This window comes from Meles meles, chromosome 6 (assembly GCF_922984935.1).
Source record: "Meles meles chromosome 6, mMelMel3.1 paternal haplotype, whole genome shotgun sequence".
Taxonomy (NCBI): domain Eukaryota; kingdom Metazoa; phylum Chordata; class Mammalia; order Carnivora; family Mustelidae; genus Meles; species Meles meles.
In genome coordinates, this window is record NC_060071.1 from 80,539,357 (window position 1) to 80,551,880 (window position 12,524).

General features: G+C 29.8%; 1 protein-coding gene across 3 annotated transcripts in view; it reads right to left on the reverse strand.

The window, feature by feature from the left end:
• Positions 1-12,524, reverse strand: part of NOVA1 (NOVA alternative splicing regulator 1) — a 153,649-nt gene that overhangs the window by 25,919 nt on the left and 115,206 nt on the right. For 2 of the 3 annotated variants that reach the window (XM_046010175.1, XM_046010177.1), the window contains exons 3-4: positions 11,057-11,223; positions 866-937 (exon numbers count right to left, since the gene is read on the reverse strand). In XM_046010175.1, the coding sequence (XP_045866131.1) occupies positions 866-937; positions 11,057-11,223 (239 nt within the window). The remainder of the gene's footprint in view (positions 1-865; positions 938-11,056; positions 11,224-12,524) is intronic. The other variant, XM_046010176.1, reaches the window with a different exon arrangement.

Consider the following 12,524-nt stretch of genomic DNA (forward strand, 5'->3'; position numbering starts at 1 on the left):
TATTAAATGAAAAAGTAGAAATATTAAAGAAAATAACATCTCTCACCTAAATGAATCTCAACTCAGACAAAATTAAAATGTGTTTAATCATTTTAATGAATATATTTTCAACATTTTTCAAGTACAGTATGGTCTGAATTACATAAAATATTTTAGATGATTTACTCAAATGTGCCCAAAATAACTACATATTTGAAAAATGACCTACAAATATTCAGTACCAAAACAATCATCAGATCAAACCAATATATTTCTGATTGCAAAGTCTGCCACTCCACCAAAGAAAATGGTCATACTAAATTAGAAGAATATATCATTTCCTAATTTGTAAAACAAATAAAATTATCACAAACACCGATTTTCAGTTATTTTTAGATTGCTAGAAATGTTTTTCACTGAAAGTTGAAAATTGTTTACATAGTAAGGCATGTCTGAAATAAAAAACAAATGAAAATGCATTCACTTTTAAAGATATACCTTTGCTCAATAAGTCGTATTTATACATTTTTTTACATATATGATACTCTTAACTTACATACCAATAATTCTAGGAAGAATAAATAGTGAAGATTATAAACAGAGACTCAATAAATAACCAACAGAGCTCCATAAAGTCATAATTTTAAGGGAAAAATCCCAAATTCGAGTAGTCTACCTTCTGAATATATTTTTGTTATCTAAAGTTAAAAAATGCATAGAAAGTTTCAGGAAGAATTGATATTTCTTTTTCAGGTTACTTGGAATCTGATTATGGTGCACATATGTGAATGAACGAATACATCCTTAACCCACCATTATCTTTTTCTCCAGTGTGCAGGCAATCACCCGTGAAAAGTATGGTGTAGATGACAGGATGATACTGTACCTGATTAGCTCTGGAGGTGGTCATGGGATCAGATGGAGAGGACTTGGTGGTAGTTGGGGAAGATGGCAATGTCTGGGAACAAAGCAGTTCAGGAGCAAATCAACCTTTAAAAGCCTTAAACTGATTATTTAAATAAAACAAAATAAAATAAAATGTAATATAACGAGAACAAAATCCTATGAACAAATTTTTCTCCTACTCATTCAAATTTAATGGAATTTAAGATCAATTAAGTAACTAATGCATGTAAATATGCATGCATAAGCATGTAAAAATAAATTCATGACTTGAAATCATGATGGTGACTGATAAAAATTCACATGAGTATTAAAGGTATCCTGACCATATTCATGAATAGTAGTCTCTTTTCTTTCCCTCTTTTTTGTTTGGGGGAAAAGAGATGTCAAACAAAAATTCAAGAAATTCAATGAGTAAAACTGAAAGAGTTATTTTCCTATCAATGAATACAGTCGGGGATTGGAAGAAGTGGTGAAATGAAGTTTACTTTGGCATAAAAGCATCCACCTACTTAATATGTTGAACATCACCAACAAGTTGATTCCACATGAATTTAGGGATCCATACTTAAAAGCAACTAAATTTGCAGTTCTGAGTTCTTAAATCACATTATCTTCTAATATATTAATTTTTAACAAATTTAGAGCCCGTCTGAAAATGTAAACATTAACCTCATATTAATAAACAAGTAACTAACAGCATTTTAACAAATTGCCATAATATTTTATCATTTATGTTGAAGACTAAAAATTTAATATAAATGTATTGTAGCATTATCAGCCTGTGTTGAAAAGAAGCACAAAAATTTAAGAATCATATTTATTGTCCACTTCATTCTGAAATGCTTCTACATACTGTATATAAAATATGTCATACAAGACCATAATCTACTTGTTGAATAATCAATTAATATACTTTAAAAAACTTCTCAAGTCCAACAGAATAACCTTGAAGTATAAGAAGTTAAACTTTTTTTTTTTAAAGTATATTTTCACTTAGCAAATAGCATTGCTTAAGTAGCACCCTCAATAGATAGTATTTCCTAATAGGTGAAATGGGGTAGTCTTATAGTGTAGACATAATTCTGTGTGGACATTTTGTTTTATATTAATAAATATGCATCAAAATTACTCAGATATGAGCAAAAGCATAACTTTAAAGGTTCAGCAATGTGAGCAAAAGCAGATAAAATTACTTTATAAAATCACATTTCTTCATTTGAGATTTCAAAAGTTCTGATTTGAGTAGAACAAAGCAGTTAAGCATAAAAGAAAGGATAGGAAATTCACAGGCTTCTACTTAACTTACTGTTCTCCAGTAACAAAGTAAGACTGGTTCTAACAACAAATCATATTATACATAGTCCACTCCTCAAATGATTCCTGCTTCTTCTAAGTTAAAACCTAAAATACTTTGAGGAAAACTAGACTTAATGTTGAGTTATACCAAGGTTTTTATTAAATCATATTTAAAAAGGGGACAGGAGCTACATTCAGAAGTAAAACCTCATAAAAGAAGAAACAAAATCTTCAAATACTTTGTTTTCTATTTTCACTCTTCATAATAAATTTCCCTCATTTCTCCAGAGAGACTTTCACTTTCAGTTATAAAAAATTGCTCTAATACTTTCTTTTCATGCAATTCTATGCTGGACTATATATTATTGACTTCATGCTAGCTACTATATGATAAGCAGTAAAGATTTTATTTTCCCACCTCTGGTTACGACCATTATTACAGAGAATTCCTGGGAGTAGTTAACATACATTTAAAAATCCGTTCTGTACTTATCTCGGATTATGAGGTTGCTGATGAAACAGATGAGAAAAAAACCTAGAGGTCATTTCTCCCCAAATAGGTTAGAATTTAAGTTCATTAACCTAGAGAAGCACTAAGTTTGTGTTGGGTTCTTGTATTTCCATCACGGTAAAATCCACCTGAAGAATGATAGGTTCACCAGGACATCCACATTGCCCTGGATATGAATTCTCAATAAGGTATTAAAACACTGCAAAGAATGATGTGGAAAAAGTATCAATATCAAGTGGTTCAGAATTTGTAGTCACCTTGATTAATATTATGTTCTGTCAACTTATTCAATCCCTTTCTTTTTGCTTGGCATATATATGAAATATTGGGCATGTATTATTAGTAACTGATACAACTCATAGTCATCAACATCCCCTTAATAATTCTGATGCTATTTATTCCTCACAGAAACAAAAAACAATAAATTTAAACTTCAGGCAAAATAGTAAGGGTTTAAAATCATTAAAAATTTGCTTAATAAAACATCATACTCTGATAAGAAATTAAAGTTTAGCATTTCAAATAAACTAGTGAAAATTATATAAATTTGAGCTTTAAGGGATAAGATTATCAAAATATCACAATAAATTGTCTCTAAATATATTTTCTTCATTTAAATTCCTAAAATAATGAACACATAATGAAATAAACACATGATGAGTTTTGAAGCTATTATTCATATAGATACTTTAAACACAAAATATCTTCTTCTCCCTTTACTAATGTAACTTATAACAATAAAAGGATTCCAGAAAGTTTTCATTTTGGTTGATTTTTAAAAAGTATTAGCTACAAAAAATTGGTCTAAAAAAAAGATAAATGTAAATACGTTAAAATAGTACCTTTAATTTAAAATGTTTATTAATTAGATTAATGAAACAGCCTTGATAGTCTTCTTAGCAACAGAAATAGAACCAAAGAATCCATAAGAAATAGTTCAAGGTACAATATAAGTATGTGATAGATTTGTTTCCCTGTATTTTATAAACAAAGCATTTACTCCTACTTACTACACAGATTAAAAATTTGTGGTTTCAGGTTAAAAATCATTTAGTAAAATTTCTGTTACACATCATGAAGATGTAACTGAATATCCAAATAAGCAACAGCATATTAAAATATTTATTATAAAAAATGAACAAAGTACATTCTTCTTTAAAATTCTTTCTTTACATTTATGAAATAGTGATTGTGAAGGACAGTCATTTTTTAGCACAATTTTATCTTTCAAATGGAAAAGTGTAAAATGTTTTTATTTACATGTATTCATCATTTAAGAATTCTGCTTTAAAGACTGAAGGCTGAATTACTTATTGCAGAAAAATTTAAAGTATTTTACAACTTCAAAATAGTGGATCCTTTGAAATAGTTTAAAAATATTAATGATTTGACAATAGACATTCAGTTAAATGTGGATATAACTAGGCTTCTGGGAATAAGACTAGAAAGTAATTACAAATTGTAATATGCATTCTTGTTAACAAGTGACAGTTTTGCTGGACCAGAGAATATTGCTATAAATAAACTCTATGATATATGCAGCTTACCTCCAAGCAAATCTACAGTAACAAACTGTCAAGAACCTCTTGATATTTATAGGTATAGTGAGATCAGCAATAAACAGCAACTCTCAATTGTAATTAAAAATCTATTACTAGCTGAGTAATATTAGTGAAGTAATCACCTTCCCAAACCTGTGTTTTGAGTTCTGTTAAATAAATCAGTACAGTGCTTTATTTTAAAAAAGGATAAAATATGTTAATATGTAACTGTCATCTTAGGTTTTTCACTGTGACAAGTATCCTCCTTTTCTTCCAATGTCTGAACTATCTGAAACCCCTCCGCACTAATAGAAACTCATGCTGTCCAATCTACCTAGGTCTTTCAGAATTTATTCGTATTCTATAGCTTTTTTTCCTCATAATTGCTATTTTGTACCTTTACCATTTTCATCAACTGTCTATTCCCATGTATTTTATTTACCTTTCAACTGATAATCTTTATTACCTGAAAGAAATCATGATTTTTTAGAACGAACTTCCTTACTCACTGCAATTGACTGTATTTGAACTTTTTCCATTTTCCAAAACACTTTTTTTCCTCCAACTTTGTTTTCTTTTCATTATAGACAAAATTGTACACTTAGACCTCCCACCCTCCATAGAGTAGGACCTTAACACCTTAAATATTAACTTTCTACTACTCCTGAGACATCTTCTTCCCTCACAGTAATCTCATCTCTAATTTCTCTGTCTTTTCAAGCTCCTTTTTATTCTTTAGCACAAGCCAGTCCCTCTTGAGTAGCAGGGGTTATGGGCGCCTGCCTTATCTAACTTGTATTTTACTCCTTTGTATATCCAAAATTCCAAATCAGCATTTTTACCCTTCATACCATTTTCTTTCTTTACCTAGCTGGACTGGTCACTTTTAGGAAATAATATTAGTATGATATAATGATTTTGCTCTCACCATGTGATTAACACTAGCCTTTAATTCTCCAATAATTTCCTACTTAAAAAAATTATTCTTTTCTTTTTTTCTGGGACTTTGAAACTTTTTAGCGTCTTTTCTTAAACTTTCTCTCCTTATTTTATCACAGGGAGTATTACTGATTTCTCTTTTATCTTTATGATTAATAAAGAGCACTTACTAAGAACCAGGTATAGTTCTACTCAGTTAATACAATATCTCTATGAAATAGATTATTATTACTAGTCCCATGTTATAGGTAAAGAAGTTGAGGTACAGAGAAGCAAAACAACTCACTCAAAGTTACATAGCTGGTAAATTAAAAAGCCAGGAATTGAACCTGAGCAGTCTTACTCCAGATCCCATGCACTGAATTACTATACTATAATGCTTCTGACTTACTTTTTCTGGTAACTGCTTCTTTATCTCATTCTTTGCTTCTTTTTACCTCCTCTCCTACTGTGAAGATGGTAAGTGAATTATCTCCTCAAATGTAATTAAGGATCTACATTTTCAGTTTTATATTCTTACCTGTATTTCTATAAAAGACTACTTCAAGAGAAAAGCATGCTACTTACAACTTAATCTGTCGGCAACACATAAAAATACTATCTCAAACAAGCCTAACTAAAATTCACTTACTGCTTTCTAGGCTTCACCATTCTGCTTGAATCAAATCCTATATATATAATCATTTATCATTCTTTTCTCACCATTTTGGAACTACAACAAATCAGTCTCAAGGTCTTACAGATTTTACTTTGAAATATCTTTCAGCTACAGGTATTTGTCTCAACTTCAGCACCAAAAGAGATTAGGTGTTTGTCATCTGTTTAAAATACTGCCTAGTCTCTTAATTTTACCCTGGCCCAAGATACTCTATTTTAAATGAGGTTCCTTCTTGGAAAAACTTATTCCAGATATTGAAAAGTCCTCAGAGAGAAATCTTTTGGATTTCATTTTATCAGCATTGCTCAGAATTGGAGGCCATATAGCCCAGTGTTAAGATCAATTTAACAGTTCCATTTCCTTGGGTAAGCTACTCAATTCCTTTAAACATCAGCTTCCATAAGTATAACATGGATTCTTTACTCTTTCCCTGCTTCATAGGTTTTTTATGAAGATGGATAAAATGTGATAATACATGTAAAGAGCAATGCACAATGGCTGGCACAGAAACAGAATAAACATCATAGATAGCACTATTATATTACTCATCCTTCATTCTTGACTACCAAACCTTTATTTATTTAGCCTGACAAGGCTTAACATTCCTTAGATTTGTGAGTGTTACAGGAAAGAAGTTTAGAAAATATTATCTTACAAACCTTCAAACCTAAAGATCTGCATAGTTCTTTTCTCCTACCAACAGTTGAACCCACAGGAACCCTAAGAGTCAGTCTGGATTTTTAGCACAGAAGGGAACAAAATGCAGAGGTGCCTCCTTTTGTTCTATCTTTCCAGAGAAATTAAAAGAGCTCTTTTGGGAAATATTAGGAATAGTCTATAGAATGCCCCTTGGCTAGACACCCAAGGCTCTCTATTATCTGGTCTCATCCTATCTATCTAACATTAGTTTCCTCTAAATTCCAACCCACATGTTTCATTTCTGTCACGACAGTCTCCTTACTATTCAACCATTACATCTTTCTCCTCAAATCGATATTGTTTCACATGCCTATAATAAGCTTTTTTCTTTCTTCTCCTCTAATTAGGAAATTCCTATATAATCTTCAAGGCCCAGTTCAAATCTTCACCTATTTTATAAGACCAAATGTCACTCCAGCCTGCATTTCTTTCACACGCTTCTGAACTTTTATAGTACATTGTTTATACTGTAGTTTTGGTATATAATACAGTTTGACATTTTTATAAATTATTTTAATCATTTATGATCTCTCCCAAACTAGTTTTAGAGAGCAAGGGCTACAATTTAATATATCTTGCAATTCAGTAAGAAGGAATTTAATAAATTCATGACAGAATGGATGAATAATGAACACATTATGTGCTATTTTTGTCTATTTTTTATGACAGAAGTAAAATTCTCTAAGTTAACATTTCTGATATTTTCATTTGATTTTTTTAAACATAAGAGAATGCTCTAAATGCCTATAACTGCTTTGCTCTTACTGTGTCTTTTCTTAAAAATACATTTGAACCAAAAGGGGGAAAAATGCTGAAAATCTGTAACAGACAAAAGAAGTTAACAGATGCTAACTATATCACTGATTTATGGTTTCTACCTTGTTTTAGAGTTTATTGTATTGACTCATTATGCACGGACAATCATATTTAGAGGAGGGTTTGAGGGACTTAAAAGAAGAAAAGTTTCAGTAATTCCAGGTGGGGACAAAAGTGTCATGGTCAAAATATAAAAAGGTGGAAATGGATGTGTATCATAAATAATCCGGGCTGAAGACATGCTCCAGGAATGAGTTCAGAACTCCTACAAACAGGGTTTAAATCATTTGAAGATCATTGAATGTCTCTGCTATTTGTGTGTCCTGAAAATAAGAAATAGTATGTCCTATGTTGTAATTAATATGTTTAACTTTGGTTTACTGGCTTTTGCTGCATATCAATTTCTTAGCATACTGACTTGTAAAATAAGCTCAATGGTATTAGGTATTTCATCATCATCATCATAATAACAACCTTAATAATCCTAATTAGAGTTATAGAACAGAGACTACAATATTTTGATTATTCAATACCTGTTAATTATTACTATTATCATTTGAATACATAAATATTAGAATCCCTCTCTTAGCAAATAAATATTTTTGAAATAAAAAAATAACAACAAAAAACATTTGAGAGGGAAGAACATCTAACATCTGAGGTTGGATATAAGGCTGTCATGCTACATTTCATCATTCTACTGTATGAAAGACCTGCAAGACCAGTTCGCATTATATTCTTAAGAAACTATATTTGAGCACTCATTCAGTCAATAAGGGTAGGTTTCATTTGGGCAGAATGTTCTGGTTCATGCAATTTATTCAGTTACCAATGGTATCTATATTACATAATTCAGAATATAACATTCTGTTAAAAGTCCATAATATATGGTTTGAAATTATAATTTTTAAAGCAACTTTTATTTGTTTATAACTAACTTTGATTTCCTATTTTAAGTCCAAGTTACACATAAATTATATGCTTTTAGGAAGCAAGACCTTAAAATTATCAATCATAAAAAACAACAGACATGGAGTAATAAACATTAAGAAAATCTGTAATTTCATGTTCAACATGAATTCATTTCTATGCAGAAGTTATATTTTCTAGCACTCTCATTTTTTGAAATTCTAATTTTATTGTTTGTACAACTTAACTAAAATAAAATTCTAAGAAGATGTTTTAAAGAAATTGTTTTTAAAATTAACTTCAGTACTAAATAAAGCCCAAAGTAGAGATAAATGTTATCAGTTAAAGGAAAGACCACCATTTTAAAGAAATCTTACTGTGATTCTATGTAGTATAGCCTACACCATATATAAATATATGAAATGTTTTTATGTATTCTAGAGAATTTAAGTTTGGACATATTATTTGATAATGGACAACCAGCATTTTCAGAAATAAAATTGTGGTCATTTAAATTTATATGCTTGACTTACTATTTGGAGAATAACCCAACAAAAAAAATCTTACATTGTTAAAATAGAAAACTTAGAACATATAAAACTCTGTTGATCTATAATATCTTGGAAATATTTTTGATCTTTTTTCCAGATTTTTCAAGTAAATTTTTCAATTTTTACATTTATAAATAAAGGATTTAAGGGTTAAATATATTGTCCTACTAGATTTAGTGTACTTGTTTGATGATTTTAAATGACACTCTAATTGCATACATTATTATGAAAATATTAAAACCAACAATAATTTTAATTCCATCAGTACCTACAAGGCTTACAAAAGAATGCAAATACACAAAAGTCAATCAATCACTATTATTTTTTAACACTTATCTTAAATTTAAATAACATTATCTGAATAAGGCAAGTAAAAATAAACCAAACATTTTCAAATTCTGGCTTTCACCAATCTATATTGGTACTAGATATAAAGTAGCCTTCAAATTTCATATTGCATAGAGAAAATCAGAATTATAACAATTATTCATATTCCATTATTTGATGGTATTACCTATTATAAAAATAATAAATAATAATTCATATCATTGTCCTAAATATACCACCAGTGATATCATACTACTCAAACTACACTATATATTTCACTTTATAAAAAAATCAAGATGTTCGCTCTTATCTCTAAATGGTTGAAGTTTTCTCACAGAAGTTATAAGAGAGAAGTAATAGGCTGGAGTAAGGTAGAAAGTCAATAAATCCTACACTCTAGTGCCAATTCTGTAAATTCTCAGCCCCAGGTGATTTTAACACAGAGGTCTTTAACTAAACTCATAGTTTTAGAATCTGACCACCTCCAGAGTCCTGGAGTCAGTTTTAAAAATATTCCTTATATTCAGTTAGCATAGCTAAACTAAACATTTCAAAACTATAAATGGCTGTGAAGAATTAAAAAAAATCTACTGATGTTTAGACCTCTAAATTATTTACATTCTGTCATGCATAAATTAAAAGATATGTCCTTGAAAAATTGTGAAGAATACACAAATTGAACCATTTTGACAGTGACAAGGAGTATAAAATGAACAATCTTATATGGAATAACAGCTGTCTGATAAAACATGGAAAAAATTTTTAATGGTAATTAATAGAAATTTCAATGGTAATTAAAAGAAAGTTGACTGTTAACCTATAATTTGGAAATATATTACCTAATTATTAATTCCTGTGTTTGTATATGATTAGTCAGGCTTATTTTTATCTATATATTGGTAAAATTATAATATATTCATAATATTGTTTAGTATAAAATTTTTTTCTCAATTCAGAAACATGAAATTAATAAGTTTTGAGCTACATTTCAAATTTATTACAATGAACATAAAATTCTGTAAATTAAATATTCTGTGAATTAATGAAGAATAATACATTTCTTTTGAAGGCATAGTCTATTGATAATACGATCACAAACTGAGTAGCTAATCATAAAAGGGCAAATGCAGAAACAATAATATATTCATGATTTGAGAATTTAAAGAGTTTATAGGGAAGAATTCACCTAATTTAACATTAAAGAATGTCGTTTTTCTCATGTCAGCCATTATTCAATCTTAAAAACTCACATTGTCTTTTATCAAGTAAAATTTTTGTTACAGAAAATCTCACACATTAAAAATGAACATTGGCCCTTCATGACATATATATATATATATATATATATATATATATATATGTATTATATGTTATACAGAACATAATAGCTGTTTTGTAACAAAGAACTATTTGCTAGGTACAAAAATTTACTTATACATATTTTATATAAAAAAATGTTAAATATAACAAATTAACAAAACAGGAGTTTATATGGCTAATAACTATACTAAAGACTACAAATATTACTAAAATATGGTATTTGAAATTTGAGGATATAGTTTCATTTCAATTTGTATACTTTATTTAAAAACTGAATGTAATTTTAAATAGATTAAATTCCTATAAATTAATCAAATTTGTGCTTATAAATTCTTTAAAAGGCAATGACAAAAGAAATGAGCCACATAATTGCTCCTTAGTGTAACACTAAAAAAATTAGATATTCAATCAATCAATAAATCAACTGATCAATCTAAGGAAGAGACTCTGATAGTCTTTAAGTAAATAAAATGACAACTTTGTTATATATTAAGTATGCTTAGGAAAAGAAAAACTTTATATGCTAAGACATTAAAGCTTCTTTTATAAGGAATTCAAACTATGCTGTGGATATTTCTCTTTGATTTCCCAACTAAACACTCACTTGTTTGATGCGATCTGGATTAACGGTGGTTTGGGGTTGTAGAATACTGACAGGTTCTGTCTTGGCCACATTTTGGGGCATTTCTCGAATTTTTTCTGCAATGAATCCATGAACTGCATTCAGTGCTTCAACTGTTCCCTGGATCAAGCATACTCTTTCAGTAGTACCTGTGGATAAAAGATTAATTTTCAGAAAATTTTCCTTCTTTTTTTTTCCCAAAAATCTATGATAAAGGATGATAGAGTTAGGCCAATAAAATAATGTAAAATGTAGAACTCTTAGTAAACTAAAATGTTCACTTGAGCCAAATAGAATGAATATATATGGGGTGCCTGGGTGGCTCAGTGGGTTAAAGCCTCTGCCTTTGGCTTGGGTCATGATCCCAGAGTCTTGGGGTCGAGCCCCACATCGGGCTCTCTGCTCTGCAGGGAGCCTGCTTCCTCCTCTCTCTCTGCCTGCCTCTCTGCCTAGTTGTGATTTCTCTCTGTCAAATAAATAAAAAAAATAAAAAAAAAAAGAGGTCCATTATCCTTTAGAATGAATACATACATAAATGTTACTTTCTACCATTTTTTTTTTTTTAAACTCAGTCTTTTCTAATTGTCTCAAAAACGGACTTGGGTTTCCAGTACAGCCAGAGACCTTAAGACGTTCTGAGCATATCATTCATTCATTGACATAAGAAGTATTTGCTGAGCACTTACAAAAAGAACTAGGGTTAAAAACTGATAAAACATAGATGAAGATCAATGGACCCAGCTTTCAGAGAGGGGATCTTAAGGTTGAAAAACTAAACTAACATCAGGCCAGAAATTATGTAAGTGTATGATATTAAAAATAATGTCTGTACCTATCTACATGGATGGCTCCTATGGATGGATCTTGAGTGAAAGAGCATTTAAATTGGTGGGTAGAGGAAGTCTTGGAAAGTTTACATAGTAGGTAAATTTCTTCATTTCTACCATCCTCTAGTCACTTACCCTGCTCTTAATCACAGCAACAGCCCTACCTGATATTGTATATTTATTTTTAACTTTTTTACTAGAATGGAAGCTATCAGAGGATAGTAGATTAACTTGTTTTGTTTTGTGCCATAGTTTCCCCAAAGTCTTTAACAGTCCCTGGTACATAACAGGTGCACAATAAATATTTATTACATAAATGAGTCAGCACTGCTTTTATTTTGTAATTTTAAGAGTAAAACAGAATATCAGAGTTAAGAACAAAATTTTAAAATAGTTTATGGAGTGCCTGGATAGCTCAGTCAGTTAAGCATCTGACTTGATTTTGGCTCAGGTCATCAGGGTAATGAGATCAAATCCCGTGTCAGGCTCTATGCTCAGCGTGGAGCCAGCTTGTCCCTCTCCCTCTCTCTCAAATAAATAAATAAATAAAATCTTAAAAATAGCTTATGAATTTGAAATTTATAGATAATTGATAAAGATTAATTAATAGTGTTCATTTCACA